General features: G+C 36.8%; 2 protein-coding genes across 10 annotated transcripts in view; one reads left to right on the forward strand and one right to left on the reverse strand.

The window, feature by feature from the left end:
- LOC132557635 (band 4.1-like protein 3) overlaps positions 1-12,544 on the forward strand; it is a 127,768-nt gene extending 115,224 nt beyond the window's left edge. For 8 of the 9 annotated variants that reach the window (XM_060222145.1, XM_060222148.1, XM_060222146.1 and 5 more), the window contains 6 exons: positions 434-541; positions 2,847-3,095; positions 5,082-5,285; positions 7,095-7,187; positions 7,398-7,518; positions 9,329-12,544. In XM_060222145.1, the coding sequence (XP_060078128.1) occupies positions 434-541; positions 2,847-3,095; positions 5,082-5,285; positions 7,095-7,187; positions 7,398-7,508 (765 nt within the window). In that variant the 3' untranslated portion in view covers positions 7,509-7,518; positions 9,329-12,544. The remainder of the gene's footprint in view (positions 1-433; positions 542-2,846; positions 3,096-5,081; positions 5,286-7,094; positions 7,188-7,397; positions 7,519-9,328) is intronic. The other variant, XM_060222155.1, reaches the window with a different exon arrangement.
- An 8,835-nt stretch (positions 12,545-21,379) lies between these two features.
- LOC132557676 (uncharacterized) lies at positions 21,380-27,356 on the reverse strand. Its single transcript, XM_060222195.1, has 7 exons — positions 27,330-27,356; positions 25,635-25,700; positions 24,558-24,737; positions 23,774-23,914; positions 22,763-22,966; positions 21,919-22,383; positions 21,380-21,867 (listed from the first exon to the last, which is right to left on the reverse strand). Exons 1-7 carry the CDS (start codon positions 27,354-27,356, stop codon positions 21,430-21,432), a joined length of 1,521 nt encoding a protein of 506 aa, XP_060078178.1. The 3' UTR covers positions 21,380-21,429.
- Between the last annotated feature and the right edge of the window lie 556 nt (positions 27,357-27,912).

The following is a 27,912-nucleotide window of genomic DNA, read 5'->3' on the forward strand; positions in this document are numbered from 1 at the left end:
TTATGTATGAACCATATCTGCATGTGACTAACTTGTGTAGTTTTACCATCAACATACTTTGCCCATGTATTGCAAAAGCAAATCATTACATTTATGGCAGTATATTAAAGTATCTATAATGATAATAAAGATAGAAAATACTGACATTGTATTTTTGTTAAGATATAAATTTTATATATAGTGATTCTTAACATATGGAAGTTAGGAATGATAAAAGTTGTGGGATGTTTTTCGGAATGAAAACAAGTTACTCATAATAAATATATGCTTAGGATAAAGATTGAATGTCATTATGTTTGAAATACGGCTTTGCTACAGCATTGCTTTAAATTAACCAATCATTTTGCTGTTATCTAATCTGAGATTAATGACCTAATTGGACAATTTGGGGCATAAATATCATTCATGACACACACTGTGGATTGTGTTTTAGGGAGGACTAGATGCAGAGGAAGATCCTACACTAGGTAACTGGCCGTACGGAAAGGAGGGCTCTATTGACCGACGCATGCAATTTATCCCAGTCACAGCTCCTTCTACTGTAAGTAACAGTCGAATCTCAGTGTAGACCACTTTTGTTGTAATTCTGTTCACCGATAAACATTGTATTCAGTTTGTTTCTAGTTTGACACACTTTTGAATCATTGATTGCACAAAGAAAATACTGGCCTCCTTCAGAATGATTTAAAGAATTCATTTTATAGGAAATGTATTATTATTATGTAAAATATGAGACTGAAGTATTAATACACATATGAAAATGCTCAGAAAACACTTAATGTCTTTATTTGCTTACATTTGTTTGCTTTAAACATCGACATTTCACTTCAAATATGTGTTTGTCGAAAACTGTGAATTGCAAACAATTAGGGAATGTTGCAGGCACACTGAAGTCTACTTGTTGATCGTTATGTTTTTGTTGAGTGACAGCTAGAAGATAAAATAGATTCAATATCTGGACTGAAACACAAAGACAGATACGTCATTATATTTCAAAACAATTTTTTCATAAAGATTTATTTAACATGATTATCATTCATGTGATTAAAAAGAATTCTCAGCTTCAAGACTTTCTTTATATCATATTGGGGGCTTTTTTATTTTGTTTTGTGGTGGTTTTTTTTTTTTTTTTTGGTTTTTTTTTTTTTAAGTTTTTTTAAGAAAATCATGATACCTTTAGTTTTGTTGTCATTGATCTTTAACTTCTTAAAGAAGGTTAAAGAAGGGTTCAGGGAATGGTGTTAAAAAGCTATAAGGTAGGCATCAACTGTAACATCAATACTAAAATGTTTTGATATAAAAATGATTAGTAATTATAGTTCAAATACCAAAAAATAACCTGCTTTTTTTTTTAAGATTAATTCTTATCAACTTTATGAGACCGTTGATTTTTTATTTCGAAATAATTCATTTATCGTATGATTTGACTAATGACATTACACAGGAAGAGCAATCCGTGAGTATCCATATATACCTCAGCACCCATACAGTCATACGTAATGACCTTGACAAGGTCATGCGATAGTTAACACTAAAATTAGGTCAGGTTGCCAGGTCTCGACATGTTAGACCTTGCTGATTTGTCGTTGTTTGTGATCATGGAATGTATTGTATGTTTTTGGCAAGTTTTGATGACACATACAAGATAACTAGTAAGAAGCATGTACAGTAATGATATGGGATAGAAGGAATATAAAGGGAAAAAAATATATACAGGATAAAAAATTAAGTATTTTGAACATTTTTTATATGTATACCCTCTTAAATTATTTTTACGAATCTTTCATTAATTAAGATTGTATAAAGTAGAGCTCTACTGGTTGAAGACATCAAAATCTATTCCTTTTTCTCCTGAAGTGAATATTTCTCAAGCAATTAGATAAAAATGGGGTATCATAGTCACATAATAACAGAAACCATTTGACAGCAGTAGAACACCGATTCTGTCAGGACCTTAGTTTTGTGTCATTCATAAAGCTGAGCATGACAGCTACATGTTACACTTGTCACGGTTTTGTTTTGTGAAAAAAAAAAGATGTATTATAATTTCAATATTTTTCACAGCACCAAATTGAACACTTGCATGACAAACAAATTGGACATTTCTGTTCTTGTATTCATTTGCTTAATATTGTAAAAATTTTAACAGTGACTACATCTCCTCATAGCAAATATTCTAGAAAAGTAACTGTATTACAACTCAATCAAATGGCAACAATAAAGTCAGCATGATTGAATTTAAATCAAATCTAATTTGTATTTAATGTTATATACATGTAATTTAACAATTTAACACCATGTTTATTATACAAAGTAGAATGATAAATAAATAAAAGCATGCAATCGGTAGTCATCCAGTTGTCATATAAAATCTTCTGCACTTATGCATGCCAGTCAATGTATGCTGATAAATATTCAAAATAATTCCCCAAAAATTCATTTAGGATGTTTTCAGAAATGTTATATTGCATACTTTTAAGAAAGCTTTTTAATTTTTTCACTGCTTTAAGTCTGTTCATACCAAATTCATAACAATAATTTCTGGTTTTTATTCATCTTAAAGTTTATTTTTTAAAAAAAATTATATAAAATGTTTTATTTCACAACTAACAACTCACTTTTTCTCTGTTTATACCAATATGTAAACAATGTTTTCTGGACAAAAACAGTTGGAATGCCTTTTACATTAATTTTTTTTTTTTTTTTAATTATCAATTTAAATGCAATCAATACAAATGACAACTCCTTATGTGTTCCATATTTGCTGAAATGGTCAAGTAGCATTTAAAAAAAAAGAGCAATTAAATTTGTACAAATTTTAAATGCATATGTTGAACTATTGACAGGAAACAAAAGAAAAACAAAATACCCAGGATAGTTCTATGCCATTTTTCGATCCTGCATCAACTACTGATAACTCAGAAAAGGAAGGAACTCTGGGTAAAAAAGTGCCTCCACCTGTCGCACCAAAGAGTGCACGATTGAGCCAGATGGTTGAAGAAGAGAAATTGAGAAGGGAAGAAGAAGAAAGACTGAGAAAGGAAGAAGAAGATAGACGTTTACAAATGGAAGAAGAAGAAAGAATAGCTGCTCTAGTAAGATATTTACTTGAATCTGTTATATTTTATTGCTTTTATTGGTTTGGGAATAGAGTGGCAATGGTTTATGAGGAGGTGTTAAATTGGTACTTCTTCAATTACATCTGAAGCATATTTTAAACAAAGCTTTGGTTGAAGAGAAGAAACAATTAAGTTGGATGGTAATTTAGCTAGCCGTAACAAGATGGAATCTAATATTGGATGCAATAGATGAAGAAATGAATTAAGTTGTCAAATTATTTTTAGAAAAGGATGGTAATATCAAGTTTACTTTCAGTTGAAATTAAGAAGTCATCCATGTTGATGTCCTATGAATCCCATTTCAGTATTATAGGTCAGTTGTAGGGTTACTATCTATCATGGATATAATCAATAGGGATTGTGGGTTATTGTGAATACAGTCAATGGGGGTAGGGGTAGGATCAGCTAGTAATACAGGGCTGATCAATAGTAATGAATCTATATGGAGGAGGTTACTAGTCCAGGATATAGATCTGGTGTTGGTGTGGACGATTAGTGTTATCCTCTACCACTGTCTTTATGTAGTAGTTAATTATTCCCAACCGTTAACATACCTTTATATGTGTGTGTTGTGTATATCCTTCCCAGTCACAAATGCCTGTCCCATACAGCAGTATCACCAGAACCAATGTGATTGGTCAAAATTAGAATCAGCAATCTGATATTTCAAGAATGAATTAAAAAATATCAAATTTCAAAATAAAAGACCTGGAGAATTTTTTTCATTTTAAGATTTTTTTAGTCAGTACAAGAAACAAGAAGTTGAATTTTGAAATAGTAATATCACATTTGAGTCAGCAAAGTAGGAAATCTTAAAATCAAAACATTTAAAGGGTAGCACAGCTTTTCCTTGCCTTGACCTATACGCTTTAAGAAGGTCATGCTTTATATATTGAAAGTGAAAGTAATGTCATTTGGTATAAGGTTCCTTTATTTGATGCTACAATCTTCTTCACTTCATCACAGCCAGGCTGCGTTTACTAAAGCGTGTGCCCTTCTTTATCTGCACTTTCATCTATTCTTTGGTTGTTTTCTCTGCTTTAACTATGAAAGGAAGGAAAATGTTTTGTTCTTGTAACAGTTATAGCACTTTTCAGTGTTGTTTACCATTTTGGAACTCTGAGTGGAGAAGTAAAGCTCATTTAGGGATGATTTGAGTTGAAGTTTAGGTTGAATCTTTATAGTAATATCTTGGGAACTGTATAATCCTGTAAATCTTATCAAGTCAGTTAAATGTTTACAGAATTTATGTCTTCATCAGATATGAAAGGTTTTGTGTAAACTGATGCATATACGGTGGGATAAGGTGATAAAAGATAGGACTGAATTATTCCAAAAATTTCTTAATTGAAATGTGATGCAATGTTATGTGTCATTCACCAAAGATCCAGATGATTTAGTCAGTTTTCAGATATATGTAGTATTTTGATAAATCATTCAACTAATGTAGAAAATTTTCAGGTCTCCTAGATAATAAGCTTTGAAAGCTGAGATTGGCGATATCTGGGTTGATGTAATGGTTTGTTGGTGGTGCTGGTGACTAACTGAAGTTAACCATATTAACTGATTAAAATCTGGGATATCTTGAGACTTAAAGGAGTGAAATTTTGGTACATGTAGAGGTGTACAATTTTGGTGAAAACAATTCTTTGAAGAAAAAAGGAAAGGTCTTTCAGATTATCGCTCAATGAATATATGGTGGTAATGAGACACCATTTAGAAATTGACTAATATACTTAGAATATTGCCATTTCAATTTAAAAAAGAATACAGTATTTTGTTGCTTAAAAGTATTTTTAATTTGTTAAAAAAGCCTACTTGATGAAAACAGTTCATATCAGATTTGAATATAGGTAGATTTACTTTGGTGCTTTTGACCATGAAGTTTAGAAAGGTCAGCAACACTTGCCCAATCATGATGAGGGATTTACTTACACGGTGCTCCCTGTGTTGTGCTTGCAGCCACCCACAGTAGCTACCGAGAGCAGGAAGTATGACCCAGAAACAGAGGAGACACCAATAGCAACTACAAATGTCCCCATAGTAAAAACAGAAACGCGAACAGTCACTTACGAAAAAGATGGTGTTCCAGTGGCTATTGAGGACATCACATTGATAAGTTCCCAGTCACACTCAACACGAACACAGCTTAGTGAAACGACAACAGTTAGTATCTTGAATAATTCGCTAAGATTTATTGGAATGGCATGCTATTTAAGCCCCGCCCGTTACCATACTAATCATTTTGTGCTGGTTATTTTGAATTCATCGTCTGTTGTTTGGACTGTGGGTATAGTTGATTTCAGGTTTTGTTTATTTCGTGAGTTTGTATTACGGTGGTTGGATTTGAAGATCAATTTGTCCTGCATCTCACTGTCACATTAAAGTTGTTTGTATGACATGGCATGATATTTTATAGTATTTTTACACAATATTTTTATTTTATATATTTGGGCATGTAATGATTCCAAAATCTGTATTATAAACATATTGACACTTCATAAAATATGCCTGTATTACACTTTCTTTTGCAGTCACGTTTTGGAAGTAAATATATACATATATAAACTAGATATTAACAGAAATTATATTAATTCTTTTTATTTTTGTTTTAAATTGAGAGATATGTACTTCATACTAACCCTATCAAGATTCCCCATTAATCTGGAGCTATTATTATCACAACGTAATTGAATATATAGCTATGTTTAAAACCATTCACTATGAGTAGAAATGAAAGGAAAATATTCATTTACCATTAGATATAAATTAAATTGTTTCTTTCCATCTAGCATTTAATATTAATATATTTGGAATGACTGACAGAACTAGTTGCATGATAAATGTATACAGTAAAAAGAACAGGACATTAATGGACTATCAGTAGGAGCTGTGCATGTTACCTAAAATCAGCTGTATTTTTCATATAAGCAGAAATCTTATGAGATGGGTATATAGTTAAAGTTGTTTGAATTGAAAAAAAATAGGTTTTGATGTTGGAGAAATTAGAAATTATTTCAAAATGTATATATTTAGATAGATACAAGATAAGAAAGAAGTTGTTGTCAGGATGGCTGTATTTTATCAGATAAAAAAAATCAAATTTTTCCAAAGATCTTGTCTTTGTTCTGACACTGTAATTCTACCAATTGGACTTGGGAGATGATATGTATAGTGACTGCTTGTGATCCATTTTCACTGTGGCTACCCTCCATGCTTCGCCTTTGCTTGCCTTCCTTGCTTTACATGTGAATCATTGATAGAAAGTATGTAATCATTTGGTGTATATGTAATATTTCCATTTAAAACATGATTTACACGATTGGAAAAAACTATACAGAAAAAAAAACTGAGTAGAATTAGTTTAATCACATTAGATAATCTCTAGATAAAACTTTTAAATTTTAAATTTGACATGACCTCCTGTTATTCCTACCAAGTTGTGTTTTATGTTTTTCTGAAATACCCTGTAACCTTATGTGTTGTTGACTTTGTGAATCCCTGTTCACATTGAACCTTTGCCACCCACTTCACATTGTGTTCAGATAGACTTTAAACAACAGATCGAGAGAATACTATGTCCTTTGCTTGTTTGTTCCAATAATAAAATTTCTTGAAAGTACTTTGCAATGGTAGCTTAACACTCACATAATTGTGGTGAATTATTCTCGCTTTTAATATACTATTTGGGAAATGAGGCATAAAGAAAATTGATCAGTACAATGGGTAACTTCAAATTAATAAAAGGCAGGATCAAATTAAAGAAATAATGCTTTATTTGGGAAAACGCTCTTGAAGTATTGGCTTTTGTGTTATTTTAGAACTGACTGTGCTAAATCAGAATTGTAGCAGGGTGAGGTTTTTCTTTGTTGTAACAAGGACAGGTTGGAAATCTAACTCTAAAATAATAGCATTTTATCAAGATATTAATCATATTGAACAAAGAAGTAAGATTGAATCTTATTCTGTTTACAGTATAGAGCCGAGACAAATGGTGTTGTCGAAACACGAATGGAGAAGAAAGTTATCATCACAGAGGATGGAGACAATGACATCGACCACGACGAAGTATGTGAACTAGTGTGATGTCCCTTTGTCTTGTTAGATTATATTTTGAATTCATTGTTACTCTGAAACAATGGATAGTTTTTTAATTGGATGGGCAATATGATCTTTTAACAAATGAATTACTACAGATTACCTCATTGCTGTCAAATATCCCACTATAAAATCAAAGGTAATATTCACTAACTTATGATTCTTGTTTGAATTTTCCAGCTTCTGGCAGCAGCCATCCGCTCTGTAACAAACATGGACCCCAACCTTTCGGTGGAGCGAATAGAGTACACGAAACAAGTAGACAACCCAAGTGGGGACACTCAGGTTTAACATTATACAGGTAATTACCAGGTATTCATAAGGCCAACATTGTGTCTGTAGGCTTCTCCTGTTAGGATGACAGACAGAAAAACTGTTTGTAGGATATCCCTTTTAGGATGTTTTACATCAGTGTTATCTCTCCTAGGACAGGCAGGAAAACTGTCTGTAGGATATCCCTGTTAGGATGTTTTACATCAGTGTAATCTCTCCTAGGACAGACAGGAAAACTGTCTGTAGGATATCCCTGTTAGGATGTTTTACATCAGTGTTATCTCTCCTAGGACAGACAGGAAAACTCTGTAGGATATACCTGTTAGGATGCTTTACATCAGTGTAATCTCTCCTAGGACAGACAGGAAAACTGTCTGTAGGATATCCCTGTTAGGATGTTTTACATCAGTGTAATCTCTCCTAGGACAGACAGGAAAACTGTCTGTAGGATATACCTATTAGGATGCTTTACATCAGTGTAATCTCTCCTAGGACAGGCAGTAAAACTGTCTGTAGGATATCCCTGTTAGGATGTTTTACATCAGTGTAATCTCTCCTAGGACAGGCAGTAAAACTGTCTGTAGGATATACCTATTAGGATGTTTTACATCAGTGTAATCTCTCCTAGGACAGGCAGTAAAACTGTCTGTAGGATATCCCTGTTAGAATGTTTTACATCAGTGTAATCTCTCCTAGGACAGACAGGAAAACTGTCTGTAGGATATCCCTGTTAGGATGTTTTACATCAGTGTAATCTCTCCTAGGACAGACAGGAAAACTGTCTGTAGGATATACCTATTAGGATGCTTTACATCAGTGTAATCTCTCCTAGGACAGGCAGTAAAACTGTCTGTAGAATATCCCTGTTAGGATGTTTTACATCAGTGTAATCTCTCCTAGGACAGACAGGAAAACTGTCTGTAGGATATCCCTGTTAGGATGTTTTACATCAGTGTAATCTCTCCTAGGACAGACAGGAAAACTGTCTGTAGGATATACCTATTAGGATGCTTTACATCAGTGTAATCTCTCCTAGGACAGGCAGTAAAACTGTCTGTAGGATATCCCTGTTAGGATGTTTTACATCAGTGTAATCTCTCATAGGACAGACAGTAAAACTGTCTGTAGAATATCCCTGTTAGGATGTTTTACATCAGTGTTATCTCTCCTAGGACAGACAGTAAAACTGTCTGTAAGATATCCCTGTTAGGATGTTTTACATCAGTGTAATCTCTCCTAGGACAGACAGTAAAACTGTCTGTAGGATATCCCTGTTAGGATGTTTTACATCAGTGTTATCTCTCCTAGGACAGACTGTCTGTAAGATATCCCTGTTAGGATGTTTTACATCAGTGTAATCTCTCCTAGGACAGACAGTAAAACTGTCTGTAGGATATCCCTGTTAGGATGTTTTACATCAGTGTTATCTCTCCTAGGACAGACAGTAAAACTGTCTGTAGGATATCCCTGTTAGGATGTTTTACATCAGTGTTATCTCTCCTAGGACAGACAGTAAAACTGTCTGTAGGATATCCCTGTTAGGATGTTTTACATCAGTGTTATCTCTCCTAGGACAGTATGTTAGGATGTTTTACATCAGTGTTATCTCTCCTAGGACAGTATGTTAAAATGTTTTACATCAGTAATATCCTTATGTATTTATGTTATTTAGATTTCATATGAAAAAGTATAAAGGAAAGCAATGGATTACATTGAGAAATTTTATTGTGTCTATTTATGATAAATATTAATTTGAAATAGTAACATTTTTTATCCTTTGTACAAGAAGTCATTTTCTATTTTGATCTTAAATTTGAAACTGTGTTTATCTTTGACAGATAGCCTTGTTGAGAGGGACACACTACACCTTACAGTTCATACTTCGCCATTGCTATGCCGATAACATAAACAGCTACAGCAGCCATCGTGGTCACCTGATCTTACAGTGCCTATAGACTCATCCTCCATGTATAAACAATTCATCGTACATTTATCAACATCCATACAAAGACTTATAATCCTGTACCATTTCATCATGATAAATAAAACTATTTTTAGCCATCATCTCATTGATATCTTGTACTAAGTGACATGTAAACTCATCTAAATGTTTGAATACTGTTCTGTTTGTCATGGTGAAACTAGTTCCTGATTTCATAATCTAGTCAGTGCTAGTGGAATTTTCTTTTTCTGTAGCACTAGATGAGTTTGTGGGTTTCTGTAACTTAACCGGTTAGATATACTGAGCATGTCATTCAGTAGGTGAAATGTGACACTTGTGTACATAAACACTGAATATCCCATGCCAATGGTTCTGTTGATGGAAACAATTGTGTACATAAACACTGAATGAATGGGATACGTGTACAATAAAACTGACTGACTTTACCATTGCTGTGGTTCAGTACGTAAAATGTGACATGTACATCAATACTGATTGAGTATGCCATGCCAATGATTCAGTTGGTGGAAAGTAACATGTGTACATTAACTCCATAATTGAATATGCCACACCTGTGGTTCAGTTGGTGGAATGTAACGTGTACATTAACACTTATTGAATATCCCATGCCTGCGGTTCAGTTGGTTGATTACAACATGTGTACATTAACACTGATTGATTATCAACTATTCAGCTTTCCACTTTCATCACTAACAAGCAGTTCAGCTGGTGGAATAAATTACCATGGTTTACTGTTACTTTTTTTTTTAGATATACAGCCCCACAATTTATTTATTTTGTGATCCTATGTTGTCGAGCTTAGATTGGTTGTCTATTTTAGGGATATTCACAAGCTCTTCAAAGTCCATCTTCATATGAATTTCAGTGCATTTTTTCACAAATATGGATAAATTTTACCTGACGTTTGATCGTTTGCAACATCAAACGAGCTATAGTCCTGCCACAGACAGGACCTGAAACCAGATTGGAAATTAAATTGGGATCCATGGGGGATTTGCAATAAGAGTTGTATAATTTTGTAGATAGATTTCATATAGATTTGAGTTAAATCTTTTAAAGATAAATTAAGTTGTAATAATAGTGTACAGTTAATGATTATTCAAATACCTAATTATATAATATTTGCATGTTATGCTAAACATACTGAAAGATTGTGTTAGAGGTTGTCATGGAAACATTTTATGAAATCTTTGAAGGATATTCAAAGGAAATCATTGAGAATATTGTCACAGAGAGCATATAACTTTTCGTCAATGTTAGTCCTGCATGAAAGTAGGGGATAGTTGGCAATAATTGTACATGGAGTGCCACCTACAGGGCAAAACACACATTAATGCCTAATTCATTGAATGATACTGATATCTGAAAGTTTAAATAGAAATGAATTGATGCATATTGGGGTGAATAGCTTATTATTGTTGCAGATGAACAAAACCTATGGACCTGTTGATGTGTTGCTTTTGTTGCACTTTAGCTCTCCAATTTTTTTTAAGTTGCATTTTACCTTTTTGACATGACTTTTGTTTTTATGTTTCAAGCAACGGTTTGTTTACGTAATAGTGCCAGTGTGTCATAGCAAATTATAAATCACAGGAGAATTTATTAATGTGACCAAAAAACATGTAGAAAAAGTGTGTATAGATTACTTAGTTAACTTGTTTTCTGAGGAATGATCGTTTAGTGATGGCTTAGTTATGATTTGATGACTTTTGAAATTAGCCAAGGGCAGCAATTAAGTACTGAAAGATATGTGAATGGGAGATAACTCTAAATAAAAAAAATTCCCTTTCTCAATTGGTTAACACACTAAATTTCATATGGAAGTAAACATAAGTTACCTGAAGAAAGAAACCATGTGATGAAGTATACTTGTATTAAAAGCCAGGCCACCTACTTCATATTTATGATGGTAAAGATCACTGCATGTGCTGGTTATATATTTTGAACATATGGTTTTCACTGCACCGTAAATTAAAAGGGCAAGAGTTATTTGCAAATTGTTGAAATAGTTGATGTTTTGACAGCTGTTTGTCACCTTTGGAAAATAATCCTAGGAAGTAAGGAAACTTATTTCTGTCATCAAGTGCTGTGTTGTGTAATTTCGTTGTTAGTTATGTCTTTGCTAACAGTAATAATGCCCCACCATTGTGTTATGTCCGTCATATTCACTAGATAAATTAAATTTGTCCATTGGTCTGTTATTTAGATGATGAATGGCCCTGAAGCAGTTTGTGATTTATGCTGAAAGATAATGAGGATCTAGATCATCAGCTCATTTTAGTTGTAATTGTGAAAGTTCAAGTCAGTGCAAGAATTTTGACAGAGTTCAAGGGTCAAAGTAAGGACCTTCTCTCCTGTCAAACAAATTTATTTTTGTTTATGTTAGTCATATTGAAATCCTGATTGATTTGCAATACTAGCGTCTTACTTACTGGAGCAGTTTTATGCCTTAAGCAAAATCTGTCATGATGCACTTTTGTAGTCACACATTTAATACATTGTTTTTTGGCTGTAGATTCTCCATTTATTTTATTTTCAGAAGTCTGAAATTTGTTTTTATTACATGATTATTATTATTATTAGCTAAGTTTTTCTTGTAGAAAGTTATTGCTCAAATGTCTTGTTGCTTTTATGATTATTAATCATTTATTTTCATTCTCTCTTAAAAACAACCAATATGCAGTAATGGTATCAAGTTATCAAATTAAAAACAGCAGAGTTAATGTTACACTGATAATAGTAACGTAGTAATACAATAACTGGGTTTATTTGGATTTCTCATTGTGTAAGGTGCCCATACAAAATTATTTTTATGAAATAATAGGTAACATTGTGCCAAAAATTATTATTTTGGGAAAACAACAAAAAGTGTTAAGAGGATATTTACCTGGAATCATTACCGCATGCCTGTGTTTCTGTAAGCCTTGTAAAGGCACATCTACTTTATAATCAATGCATATTAATTGAGCCTAGCAGGGGCTCTTTTCTCATGGTCTGGGGAAAGGGAGCTTACTGATGAGGACATAATAATTGTAGATCAATTTAATTTTTATTTGTACAAAATCACAAAATAAAATAATTTTTAACTTGTTATTGTTGTTTTGTGTCAATTTAAAAGTTCTGTATTCATACCTTCCATTAAATACAGACCTCAATTATTTTTGTGTCTCAATTTTAGCTATTCATGCTAACTTGTTTCTCCAGTTGATACACCAATCACACTGGATGTATAAATAATTAAGAAGGATACGGCCAGCAACTCAATACATACATTGCATTTTCCTGATGATCTGTGTATCTCAGGATTCTGGACAAGTGACTAGTGTTCCAATCAATGCACCAATCGTTTTAGATAATTCGTTTCTCAAATTACAACATATTAATGGATTACAAGGTAGTGTGGCTTTAGCTCTGCACATGCGTGTACAGTGAAATGATATAATTTATAACCTATAAACTGCTGAGCATTCTGTGTGTTCTAACTATTGTTACATACTGGTTTCTGAGGTGAAACCGTTACTAGAAACTTCATCCTTTCTAGTAATATTTTCTACTACTGCAAACCTATAGCAGGATTTAGAGGAATTATTGAGTCCACCTAGAGCTAAGCTTGAGCAATATGACCACGTGATATATCAGTAAGTACACCAGCGGTACAGATGTACAGGACAATTCATGTTAACACCTATTTTAAATGCAGATTACCCTGTAGGTAAACATTTTACAAATTCCTCATGACATTGTGTTTGTATTGCATTGGATTTAACTTTCATGGTAAGTTAAAACATAGGTTCATCATCCAGAAAGAAAGTCAAAAGAACAGGATATCAAAACTGTAATAGATAAACAACACTGCTAAATATTGGAGGAACCCAAACCGCTACTGCTAAACAACAGGAACCCCAACCCCTATTGCTAAATAACATTGGAATCCAAACCCCTACTGCTAGATAACAGGAACCCCAACCCCTACTGCTAAATAATAGTGGAACCCCTACCCCTTCTGCTGAATAATAGTGGAACCCCTACCCCTTCTGCTAAACAACAGGAACCCCAACCCCTACTGCTAAATAACATTGGAATCCAAACCCCTACTGCTAAATAATAGTGGAACCCCAACCCCTACTGCTAAATAATAGTGGAACCCCTACCCCTACTGCTAAATAATAGTGGAACCCCAACCCCTACTGCTAAATAATAGTGGAACCCCTACCCCTACTGCTAAATAATAGTGGAACCCCAACCCCTACTGCTAAATAATAGTGGAACCCCAACCCCAACCAACCCCTACTGCTAAATAATAGTGGAACCCCAACCCCTACTGCTAAATAATAGTGGAACCCCAACCCCTACTGCTAAATAATAGTGGAAGCCCTACCCCTACTGCTAAATAATAGTGGAAGCCCAACCCCTACTGCTAGACAACAGAAACCCCAACCCCTACTGCTAAACAACAGGAACCCCAACCCCTACTGCTAAACAACAGGAACCCCAACCCCTACTGCTAGATAACAGGAACCCCAACCCCTACTGCTAAACAACAGGAACCCCAATCCCTACTGCTAGATAACAGGAACCCCAACCCCTACTGCTAAACAACAGAAACCCCAACCCCTACTGCTAGATAACAGGAACCCCAACCCCTACTGCTAAACAACAGGAACCCCAACCCCTACTGCTAAAAAACAGGAACCCCAACCCCTACTGCTAAACAACAGGAACCCCAACCCCTACTACAGGAACAACCCCTGGAACCCCAACCCCTACTGCTAGACAACAGGAACCCCAACCCCTACTGCTAAACAACAGGAACCGCAACCCCTACTGCTAGACAACAGGAACCCCAACCCCTACTGCTAAACAACAGGAACCGCAACCCCTACTGCTAGACAACAGGAACCCCAACCCCTACTGCTAAACAACAGGAACCCCAACCCCTACTGCTAGATAACAGGAACCCCAACCCCTACTGCTAAACAACAGGAACCCCAACCCCTACTGCTAAACAACAGGAATCCCAACCCCTACTGCTAAACAACAGGAACCCCAACCCCTACTGCTAAACAACAGGAACCCCAACCCCTACTGCTAAACAACAGGAATCCCAATCCCTACTGCTAAACAACAGGAACCCCTACTGCTAAACAACAGGAACCCCAACCCCTACTGCTAGATAACAGGAACCCCAACCCCTACTGCTAAACAACAGGAACCCCAACCCCTACTGCTAGATAACAGGAACCCCAACCCCTACTGCTAAACAACAGGAACCCCAACCCATAGTGCTAAACAACAGGAATCCCAATCCCTACTGCTAGATAACAGGAACCCCAACCCCTACTGCTAAACAACAGGAACCCCAACCCCTACTGCTAAACAACAGGAACCCCAACCCCTACTGCTAAACAACAGGAACCCCAGCCCCTACTGCTAAACAACAGGAACCCCAACCCATAGTGCGAAACAACAGGAACGCCAACCCCTACTGCTAAATAACAGGAACCCCAACCCCTACTGCTAAACAACAGGAACCCCAACCCCTACTGCTAAAAAACAGGAACCCCAACCCCTACTGCTAAACAACAGGAACCGCAACCCCTACTGCTAAACAACAGGAATCCCAATCCCTACTGGTAAACAACAGGAACCCCAACCCCTACTGCTAAACAACAGGAACCCCACCCCTACCCCTACTGCTAGCTAAAACCCCAACCCCTACTGCTAGATAACAGGAACCCCAACCCCTACTGCTAAACAACAGAAACCCCAACCCCTACTGCTAAACAACAGGAATCCCAACCCCTACTGCTAAACAACAGGAACCCCAACCCCTACTGCTAAACAACAGGAACCCCAACCCCTACTGCTAGATAACAGGAACCCCAACCCCTACTGCTAAACAACAGGAACCCCAACCCCTACTGCTAAACAACAGAAACCCCAACCCCTACTGCTAAACAACAGGAACCGCAACCCCTACTGCTAGATAACAGGAACCCCAACCCCTACTGCTAGACAACAGGAACCCCAACCCCTACTGCTAAACAACAGGAACCCCAACCCCTACTGCTAAACAACAGGAACCCCAACCCATAGTGCTAAACAACAGGAATCCCAATCCCTACTGCTAGATAACAGGAACCCCAACCCCTACTGCTAAACAACAGGAACCCCAACCCCTACTGCTAAACAACAGGAATCCCAACCCCTACTGCTAAACAACAGGAACCCCAACCCCTACTGCTAAACAACAGGAACCCCAACCCATAGTGCTAAACAACAGGAATCCCCCAACCCCTACTGCTAGGAACCCCAACCCCTACTGACAACAGGAACCCCAACCCCTACTGCTAAACAACAGGAACCCCAAACCCAACTGCTAGAAAACAGGAACCCCAACCCCTACTGCTAAACAACAGGAACCCCAACCCCTACTGCTAAACAACAGGAACCCCAACCCCTACTGCTAAACAACAGGAACCCCAACCCCTACTGCTAAACAACAGGAACCCCAACCCCTACTGCTAAACAACAGGAACCCCAACCCATAGTGCGAAACAACAGGAACGCCAATCCCTACTGCTAAACAACAGGAACCCCAACCCCTACTGCTAAATAACAGGAACCCCAATCCCTACTGCTAAACAACAGGAACCCCAACCCCTACTGCTAAACAACAGGAACCGCAACCCCTACTGCTAGACAACAGGAACCCCAATCCCTACTGCTAAACAACAGGAACCCCTACCCCTTCTGCTAAACAACAGGAACCCCAATCCCTACTGCTAAACAACAGGAACCCCTACCCCTTCTGCTAAACAACAGGAATCCCAACCCCTACTGCTAAATAACAGGAATCCCTATCGATTTCGTTTTACCGGTGTTTGTTTTATCGCTATATTAGTTGTTTATCCATTCTCTTAAAGCCAAGTCATAATTGACGATCAAAAAGTTGGATATATAGTATTTGGATTTTTGGGTTTGAGAATTCTAAAAAGCTTAGATCGCTGGACAGCTTACCGACGTCGCCTATCAGCTGTATGATGGTCGTGATTTCTGTGTCCATGTGATTTTTAAGCACACCAAAATTTAGTTTTTTATAATAAGTCACCGACAGAGAGTAGCTTGAGGCGTTTGGCCGTCTTATAACTATAAATCTTAGTCACACAATTCTAACAAAATGTACTTGGTTTACAATAAGATAATTCGATTATGTTCGGCATTTTCCGGACACGGATGTTTTCCTTTCCTATCCATTATTATTCTACCCATACCTTTTCGGTTTGTTTACTTGTTGTTTTAAATTTTAAGTTGCAGTACTTTCGGTCTATTGATTTTTCCCGTCTGCCTGTGATGTGTACTTTTGAACTGCGCATTTTCTGGAAAAGAGACTCGTCAACGGTTGATGTAATCCCTTTTACTAAAATTGACAGCTACAGAGCGTAAAATTTTTTTTTTTTTTTTTTGTCAAAGCGAAAGTTATTGTTGACTTCTTTTATAAAGATCAACAATGATAAACTCTAATCTCAAGAGTAATCTAGCAAAACAGCAAAATTCTGAAATAAGAATAGCCACACTAGTTTTTTTTTTTTTTTTTTCTATAAATATCCACAGCGGGACAAACACTGTGTCGGAAATGTTACATCATCCTGTTGTTAAACAACTGAAGCCCTTTCTATTAGTATAACACATTCAAGGTCTGAAAAGCCATTTAATATTTTCAGTCTTTTGTGTAACCACATATTCCACATCTTTTTTAAAATGTTTACGCTTTCATTAGAAATCTACAAATGTATACTGCGTGGTGTTATACACGTATGACTATACTAAACCAGGTATCTTTAAATTCCTCATCTGTAAAGGCTACATATTCAACAGGAAGAGTTTTACCGTCACACATATCTTTTATTTGTAGAAGGAGGTCTCTAACGTTGTATCCACCACCAGACGTAGGTCTTTCTAGTAGAATTTAGTCCTCGCTGTCACACATATCCCTCTTCTATAGAAGGAAGTCTCCACTGTCACACATATCCCTCCTCTATAGAAGGAAGTCGAACATGTCACACATATCCCTCCTTTATAGAAGGAACTCGAACCTGTCACACATATCCCTCCTCTATAGAAGGAAGTCTCTACTTTCACAAATATCCCTCCTCTATAGAAGGAAATCTCCACTGTCACACATATCCCTCCTCTATAAAAGTCTCCACTGTCACACATATCCCTCCTCTATAGAAGTCTCCGCTGTCACACATATCCCTCCTCTATAGAAGGAAATCTCCACTGTCACACATATCCCTCCTCTATAGAAGTCTCCACTGTCACACATATCCCTCCTCTATAGAAGGAAGTCTCCACTGTCACACATATCCCTCCTCTATAGAAGTCTCCACTGTCACACATATCCCTCCTCTATTGAAGTCCCCATTGTCACACATATCCCTCCTCTATAGAAGTCCACACTGTCACACATATCCCTCCTCTATAGATGTCTCCACTGTCACACATATCCCTCCTCTATAGAAGGAAGTCGAACCTGTCACACATATCCCTCCTCTATAGAAGTCTCCACTGTCACACACATCCCTCCTCTAAAGAAGTCTACACTGTCACACATATCCCTCCTCTATAGAAGTCTCCACTGTCACACATATCCCTCCTCTATAGAAGTCTACACTGTCACACATATCCCTCCTCTATAGAAGTCTGCACTGTCACACACATCCTCCTCTAAAGAAGTCTACACTGTCACACATATCCCTCCTCTATAGAAGTCTCCGCTGTCACACATATCCCTCCTCTATAGAAGGAAGTCTCCACTGTCACATATATCCCTCCTCTATAGAAGTCTCCACTGTCACACATATCCCTCCTTTATAGAAGGAGGTCTCCACTGTCACACATATCCCTCCTCTATAGAAGGCAGTCTCCACTGTCACATATATCCCTCCTCTATAGAAGTCTCCACTGTCACACATATCCCTCCTTTATAGAAGGAGGTCTCCACTGTCACACATATCCCTCCTCTATAGAAGGCAGTCTCCACTGTCACACATATATCTCCTCTATAGAAGTCTCCACTGTCACACATATCCCTCCTCTATTGAAGTCTCCACTGTCACACATATCCCTCCTCTATAGATGTCTCCACTGTCACACATATCCCTCCTCTATAGAAGGAAGTCTACACTGTCACACATATCCCTCCTCTATTGAAGTCCCCATTGTCACACATATCCCTCCTCTATAGAGGTCTCCACTGTCACACATATCCTCCTCTAAAGACGTCTACACTGTCACACATATCCCTCCTCTATAGAAGTCCCCATTGTCACACATATCCCTCCTCTATAGAAGTCTCCAATTTCACACATATCCCTCCTCTATAGAAGTCTCCAATGTCACACATATCCCTCCTCTATAGAAGTCTACACTGTCACACATATCCCTCCTCTATAGAAGGAAGTCTCCACTGTCACACATATCCCTCCTCTATTGAAGTCTCCACTGTCACACATATCCCTCCTCTATAGAAGGAAGTCTCCACTGTCACACATATCCCTCCTCTATAGAAGGAAGTCTACACTGTCACACATATCCCTCCTCTATTGAAGTCCCCATTGTCACACATATCCCTCCTCTATAGAATGAAGTCTCCACTGTCACACATATCCCTCCTCTATAGAAGTCTCCACTGTCACACATATCCCTCCTCTATAGAAGTCTCCACTGTCACACATATCCCTCCTCTATAGATGTCTCCACTGTCACACATATCCCTCCTCTATAGAAGGAAGTCTCCACTGTCACACATATCCCTCCTCTATTGAAGTCCCCATTGTCACACATATCCCTCCTCTATAGAATGAAGTCTCCACTGTCACACATATCCCTCCTCTATAGATGTCTCCACTGTCACACATATCCCTCCTCTATAGAAGGAAGTCTACACTGTCACACATATCCCTCCTCTATAGAAGTCTCCACTGTCACACACATCCCTCCTCTAAAGAAGTCTACACTGTCACACATATCCCTCCTCTATAGAAGTCTACACTGTCACACATATCCCTCTTCTATAGAAGGAAGTCTCCACTGTCACACATATCCCTCTACTATAGAAGGAAGTCTCCACTGTCACACATATCCCTCCTCTATAGATGTCTCCACTGTCACACATATCCTTCCTCTATAGAAGGAAGTCCCCATTGTCACATATATCCCTCCGCTATAGAAGTCTCCACTTTCACACATATCCCTCCTCTATAGAAGTCTCCACTGTCACACATATCCCTCCTCTATAGAAGTCTCCACTGTCACACATATCCCTCCTCTATAGAAGTCTCCACTGTCACACATATCCCTCCTCTATAGAATGAAGTCTCCACTGTCACACATATCCGCCTCTTTGTAGAAGACCTACATCCAGATACGCTGATATGGTATTCACATTTCTGATAGTGCATCATAAGTCATGTTCAAAGTAGAATATTTGGAACAACAAAACGTACATTTTCAGAGCACACATTCCACTAAGGTTGTGTTAAAGGAGTTGTTTTCGATTTCCCTATTCTGCATCTTCTGTTCAACCCACAGTGTTTACATAGCGGGTTTTGTCGATGCAACAAAAAACGTTAATATCTTCCGGTATATATGAACTTATGTCCTCGTACTTTTTCAGGAGTTTCAGTGTACGTCTTTTGGTTGCTCATATATTGTCACAATTTCATCAATGTTGAGTTTGAATTAAAATTTAGTTAACATATCTAATGTTTCTTGTTGTTTTTTTTTACACTTGTAGCCATCCTGTATGTAATTTCACAGTATACTTAAAATACTGAGGTATTTGTGTCTGTGTTGAAAGTACATATATTATGTACGGTGTTCATTTTACACATCTGATCGTCAATTGATAAATTTCCACGCCCCTGAATGAAATCTTTGACAAAAACATGTGGTGAAATATTGTTGTCAAATTTAAAGAAAAGACACATAATTTGTATCGATGGTATGTTTAATACACATTTAAAACATTGTATGCACAATTTAAATACATACACGTTGTTCGGGTGGTCGCTTGATGCGGGGGTTATGCACTCGGCTTTCACAAAGACAACATCATACTACAAAACAAATGTTATTTCTTATGTATAATATATTCGGATTTGGAGTTCTAGAATATCTAAGTTAACTAACATAAATCATTATTTAAAACGTAATCAAATACATCGAGTGTTATGGAGTTTTCTGGTGTACTATGATAAAGTTATAAACACATACCAAAATTCATACTTCTTGCTTACACAGTTTATCATTATGAAGAATTCATAATTAAAATGTTTGCTGGGTTTACAGCCAGGGTCATTTTGAGGCAGGTCACCTTGAAGCAGCTGGTGGTTACTTCACTGAAAAACATGCGGGAGGCTCGACGCATGACATATAGAGTAATTAGGATAACGTGTCTTGACCTGGACACAATCATGTCAGCATAAACCGGTTCATTTTCCAGCTTCCCGATGAACGCAAACAACCATAGGTAGAGAGTGTCGAACCATACACTCCGGTTCTTCACCTATCGTTACGTAAGTCAAGGCTTTGGCAGTTGATAATCAATAGCCAAAACATCAAAACACATACAGGTTATCTAAATAATATTAAACATGAAAAGCAGTCTCATAGCTGACGTCTTATTACGTATATTTAATCTTTAACAAAACAAAATAATAATGATAAAATCCTTACTAACATTATAACACAGATATGATAAGCTCAAAAAAAAACAACGTTTGAAGAATGAGCTCACTCTGCTGACGGTTTTAAAACGTTCCCTTTGATACTGGGGTTTTGTTATGTAGCTTTAATGCCATTGGTATATGTTAACAGAGATGTGAAGATCTTAAATGAATTAATATGGACATATGGGGCTATCTGTATGACTTATGTCACTTTAAACGAGTAAGTATTTTAATTGTTTCATCATTTGTTCACATGCGTTGTATAGACGTTTTCGCCGGCTGTTTTTGATAGGTCCTCTATTTGATCGTCTTTCCTTTTCTTATTTGGCATAGCATAGTCGTCAACATGGTACTTTGCAAAGTCGGTAATTTCTTCCATTGAACTCTTGCTAATGTCACCTTTGCCTTTAATTGGAGTATTTCGATCGTCATCATCATCCCACGTCCGATAGGTCTCTGTGAGTTTCTTCCTTATATCATGTTGCTGATACATTCGGTAGTTCTCCGAATTCCAATGCCTACTTTTACCGAGGTTTTCTGTTTCCTTCGCTTTGCTGTCTTGTTCTTCCTTCCAGCCTTTCCATTTGTCTTCCGTTCCATCAGCATTTATACCGCGACTTTTCTTCAAATCATTGGCATGCCATCTTTTGTATCTTTCGTCAGCATTTGTCTCGCCTTTCTGTTTATCATATTGGTCTGGTGGCTTTTTCTCTTCTTCTTCCGGTTCCACTTTCCGGCTCTTTCCTAATTCGTTTTTTGACCCAATGTTGCTGCCATTGTATTCGGTGTCGTCTTTTGTTGACAAAGCGTCATGTTCTGATCTTGAAACGGCATTGGACATGGTCTCAATAAACTCAGAAACATTCGCATCAATCGATGTCTTTGCTCTCGGTATTCCAAAGACAAAGAATATGTTTTCAGGAAGAAAGCTATTTCCGTTTGGTCGGACACCATACTCCTTCTGGAGTCGTTTTCCATTTGTGTCACTCGCCGGATCTAGAAGTACGGAGGTGACCATGCTGTCCATAGGGAGTTCTAATCGTTTTTTAAATTCTTTGCTGGGAAGCCTTTCTTTAAGCACTTCTTGTGAGATTTCACGGTTAACCCAAAGTCTAAACATTGCCCACTTATGAATTCCACCTTCAACTATACTCGTGCTTGACTTCGGCTTATCGGGACTGTCTACCGGATCATCCTACAAATAGTACGATTATCATTGTTTAGGAAGGAAAAAACGGTACAGGTATACGACATTATTTACGATGACAAAAGAAATGGTATATTTTATTCTGTATATCTGAGGGTAAGTGCTAAACCTGGCAACAACCTACATGAACTCTAGGTATCTCCTAAAAACAAATCTTTGAAAAATGTGTGGAGTGATTCAAAGTATCACTTATTTGCAGCTGATCATGTCTTTGAAACCGACCATGAGATAGCCAGGAGTCTCTATAATTGACAGAATAACCCATACGTCTTTAGACATCATTTATATCTAGCATCAACAGCTGTCCTCATGCTGAGTAAATTTCCTGTATACTAAGGCACATATAGTCATACATACGACCGCTTACCTTATCCCGTTTCTTAGCTTGTTTTGGATGTTGCTTTTCTCTGTTATCCCGACCATACGAGAACACGTGGGATTTTGATGGATCCGTGTTGTTATTGCCCTCTGTAACCAGAGTAGCTTGTCTAAAGTTTCTGCCGTCCTCTGGGACGTTTGACAATGCACGATGTGTTTTACCGTTAGTAAGGACACGATCGCCAACAGACGTCTGTGTGAACAGAGAGTGAAATTTAACATTTGATGATAATATACATAATGTAGAATGTGATACATTTCAGATAGTACGTGCACGTTGCACAACCTTTTTGCTATCACACCCATGAACATAATTCTGTAATTACAGTTTTGTGATAAAATAAATCGAGAAAATCATGGCTCGTTATCATTGCCTCTTATTTTGAAACAATTTTTTTAGAGAATATTAATGCACAAAGGAATTAAACATTCCTATTTGGATGCAGAGTCCTAAACAGAATGGAGAGATAGAAACACACTTATCACATCTTATTATCTATGTTATTAGATCAGGTGTAATTAATTTGTATATATCCTTGTAAATGATCACGGAATCGATCAACAAGAGTTTAGCAGAATAATCACAGCAGAATGTACGGAAAACACATACACGTGATTTAATGTTTTGGATGTCTAACGAGTGACAAATAATCGAAGGAACCAAAGGGAATTTTAAAAATCTGAACCACCTAAAATAAATTTGACATGAGGCAAAGTAAATGCTGAAATCCCCTCTCGATTCAACAAGAAGTGATTTGTAATAAAGACGGCAGAAAATCGACAATTATTCTAACAATGTGGAAGCTGCACGAGTATTTACGAAGCATTTCTAAAAATAGTAGCAGTGACATTGTCCTTGGCGATAAAACCATCAAACTCAAACTTGTCCTAGATATTATGGACTTTTGTAATTATGTGGAATTTCACCGAAATCCTTTCAAGGAATTAAGCCGTAAGAGTGCTGACAAAAATGTACAAAAATACAATCTGAATCACTGACATTTGACAGAGGTCTAGCTGGTTCCCTTCCTTCATATTCTACGGCTTTTGTTTGTTGTGTATACATTCTGTCATTCTGTTGGACATCCGGCTGTTCTCGAATGGTTGTTCCGTCCGCGAGGACACGATACACGGCTGGTCTCTACAATCATAAGTAACAAGAATGAATTAGAATTAAAGAAGTTAAGTAAAGGATGTATGATATAATATTATCATTTTCATTGGCTGGTGTCTAGTTATTTAATGTTTTCAAAGTTGTGATTTGAAAAGGCGAAAAGTAGTTTACACTACCTTCTGCTAACTTGGACATGTGACATAGCTTAGTTGAATTGACCAAGATTTACATGACGGGTGCCGTAGATGAAGCAGAAGACGCTAAGCCCTCCACAGCACCTGATCTTTATATCCTTGTGCTATCCAAGAATCTCCGTAGGGATCTTACTATAAGCCATATTTTGCCCTAGTTTCATCGCATTCGAATTCAAATTCAGATTCTGTTGGTACCTCGATATTACTATGTTCGGTATCAAGCTCTAGAAATTTTAACAAAGTGAAACCTTGATGCGTTGGTCTTCATTCGTCATTAGAAAAACGTCTAAATCGATAAAACCATGTTCTAGTCTCCTTTAACTCGTGCATACGCAACAATATAACATCAACAAATTGATTACAACAGCACATAAGGTCAATATCACAAAATATATGCCCGATTTGTGATGTTTCGTCGTCTAATTACAAAATAGGTAATAGCGAGGCAATATGAAGTCGAATATACATTTACACACCTGTGACTGATCTTGCTTTGGTTCTGAACCTTGCGCGCGCATGACACGTTTTTCTCTTGTGTCGCGATCTTGCTGGTAAATCTGTGGTTTCGAAGGGCTCGCCACTTCTCGGTTCTGCTGAGCGTCTGACTGATCACGTTGGATCTCACCGTTTGGTAGGACTCGAAACGTAACTGTTGGCTGAAAAAAATTGACATCAAATTCAAAAACCTTGGTTAAATTGATGGAATTCACCGACATCAAAATTGATACAGCGCCATAGATGTATCAGACATTTACAAAATAGTTACACCATTTTATTTTCTGCAATTCTTCATTCAGTTACAATACCTGATGAACTGAAAAATACGCAGTTGTTATGGAGTTTATCTCTTGATTATGAAACCATGAACATGTTAAATATAAAGAAACATCTTCATGCAATAATAATAACAAGCTCAATCGCCCAGCTGGTTACCACAAAAGGAGAGATTTGATACAAAACAACGTCACCAAGCCAACGAGGAAGACAAGTATTCAGGAGAGTAGGCTTTCAAATAAATATGATTACATTTAGTCAATCTTAGTGTGTTGAAGGAAAAATTTACATCCTTTAATTTTTTCCTGATTTTATTGTAAACCTAGAGCTGGTTAAAGCCTTGCACAAATTAAGATAAGTGTATTTATTTCTAGTTCGAATACAGATGGTTCTGTGAGTTGCGACGCCGGGTGAATATTATCCTTATAATAGCTTATGACATTCCACTGACTCAAAGATAGCCCAACAATGGTTACACAATACTTCATATAAAAAAGTTCTGAAATTTCACCCCACACTACCACAATAAGCGTCGATACCATCACCTCTTTCTCTCTTGACACACGATCCTCTATTTTTCTACTGAAAAGAATTCTTGTATACAACGCTACAGTAAACTGGATTATATTACGTGTATTTCCACAAATAAATTAACCACAACATTAATATCAGTAAGTCAGTAAAAATATATTAATAGCTGTGAGTAGATAGTTTTTAGATGTATGTTGAGATCACATTGAGAAATATCACCTTTAATTGTCGTTCTATTTAACACCCACCTGTTTTGGGTAATTAGGGGACTGTGGTCGGTCATCCTGATGCTTCTGATAGGGACGGAAGCCTGGCTGAAATTGAGCAAATCAGCACAGATGAAGTACTTTACATTTATCATGAAGACATTTTCAGCCATTCTTATACAATCCCTATAACTTGTGGCAAGGATTCGACAGCACGCGATGACGTGAAACTATGTCTACTTATTGTAAACCGACACTAATCCTTAAAATTTTGTCAGGAGTGAATCTCAAGGAAACGTTACAAACGTTTACAGTATAAATAAGTATTGCTCAATCAGAGCTCTGCCATTATTTAAAACAATACTTATGAGTAGGTGACAGAAGCGTTGACATGGAACGAAATAGCATGAATCTACCATAAAATACATGTACCATTTTTTATATTAAAAAGTTCATGTCAACTTCAAGGGACGTAATTTCTGTTGCAGGCATTAGCTACTAAAGATACAAGTCTTGCATCGTTGTACAAGGATCTATCTGTTAAACGTAACCTGAACAGACCCTCGCCACTAACAAGGTGTTCGGCGGTATTCGTGTCCACAGTGTGGGATAAATGTATGATACTAGATACCTCATAGTTTTCTCAGGTCTCCCATACACAGATAATACAGTTTGTTCACGAATACCTCTGGCCCAGGAATTACAAGTCTCCATTTTATTAAAAAAAAACTTTCCGAAATAAGGGTTTCTTCGAATAGAACAGTTAATAACGTGCCATTCCTAAATCTAATAATAAACCTGAATGACTTTTACATGCATTTAACTCTTGTGTTTGTAATTTGTAATTATCAGTTTGTAATGTCTTGACCCAGTCTAACTGCTTTAATCCTGGTTTCCAAATTGCGGAAATATATTCCATAAGTACTGAGAAAATCGAAAGCGGAACCCCTGTGTTTTCGAACATGCCACAATGTTAATTTTTAAGTAACACTTTTTGAGAATGTTATACACCATCTATAACATTCTCGTCGACTCCTTACCATGAATTTAGCCATTTTGGAAAAAACGCAATATCATAAATATTGTTGCTCACAACATCACATCAAATGATTGATATTTGTGATAAGCTGCCAGAAAGTCACGCATCAATGAATCCGACATCATACAAATGATAAGAAAACTGATTCAGAGAGCACTGTACCTTTTCCAATAAACATCCCATATATGCATTGATTGTGTTTAACAAGTCACACTATATAGTGTGTCCTCCGTGCTTCTAGCAGTTTCTCACGAAACTTTTCATCAAATACTCTGTAAATATATTTAATACCTGTCTCACCCCAGACACTTTTCATCGCCTAGTATATAATCAACACGAAGTAATCATCAGTTTGCCTGCTGGATATATCCGAGTGACCTTACCAAATCATACCTATCACGTCTGCACCCCTGCCTAACGTCTCTGTGCTAGATAAAATTATAAGACTTTGTCACGATCATCTTTGTTGCAGATTTACAATATCGCTGCTTTTACATGATCTCCTGGACACTAACACACAGTTATATACGCCTCAGTATTTCAGTTAATACTTTGGATGCTTACATCAGTTGAAAGGGACTTTCTAATGTTGTTTTGGTAGTGATTACTCCTGACAGCTATCAGAAGACTATGTCAATACACATATGAAATCCTCCTTGTATATCAATAACTCATCTGTAGACTATTTGTAAACCTACCTTAACAAAAGCAGTCCTTTCCGCCATGTTGTTGTCCACCCGTTGTTGTCGTTCACTTCCTGGTTTATCTTAAAGTCGAATTTCTACAAATAAAACTGATTTAAGTGCACAAGCGATGAAGTTTCGCCACCTAACCTGTATTTACCCCTACCGTCACGGTCTATGAACACAGAACAGGTAGAGTCTGTCGTATTTCAATAGACTGCCGGTTTATTTTTTTCAATTCTCACTTAAAGAGAAGATAAATGTCCGTAACAGATTTGATGTTTAAGCTATCTAAGTGTACTGTAAATTAATCAGATTTGTTTATGATAAAGAGTAATACTTTTATAAAGAAGTTCCCAGCCATATTATGCTGTACCAATCATCATGTTGATACATATTTATAAAACGTTACGTTAAATAGATGTATAAACACAACGTTTCTCGGTTTTGTGTTATATTGACCTAGTTCGGTTATCAGAAGGATGATATTAAGTTATATCAGAGTTATTCTCAATGAATCCAAACATTTAATCACAATCTACCCTACAAAATTATAAAAGTCAATGCATTCCTCTAAACCCTCTCACATATTTACCTG

Source organism: Ylistrum balloti, unplaced genomic scaffold (assembly GCF_031769215.1).
Source record: "Ylistrum balloti isolate Yb309-2 unplaced genomic scaffold, AGI_CSIRO_Ybal_v1 Utg370706, whole genome shotgun sequence".
In the NCBI taxonomy this organism is placed as follows: Eukaryota; Metazoa; Mollusca; class Bivalvia; order Pectinida; family Pectinidae; genus Ylistrum; species Ylistrum balloti.

Bases quoted from the DNA above. Each gene is read 5' to 3' on its own strand.
- LOC132557676 (XM_060222195.1), bottom strand. From the start codon at position 27,356: ATGGCGGAAAGGACTGCTTTTGTTAAG. The intron at 25,701-27,329 runs GTAGGTTTACAA...GCTCAATTTCAG, and splicing joins AAAGGACTGCTTTTGTTAAG to CCAGGCTTCCGTCCCTATCA. The intron at 24,738-25,634 runs GTGGGTGTTAAA...AATTTTTTTCAG, and splicing joins CCCCTAATTACCCAAAACAG to CCAACAGTTACGTTTCGAGT.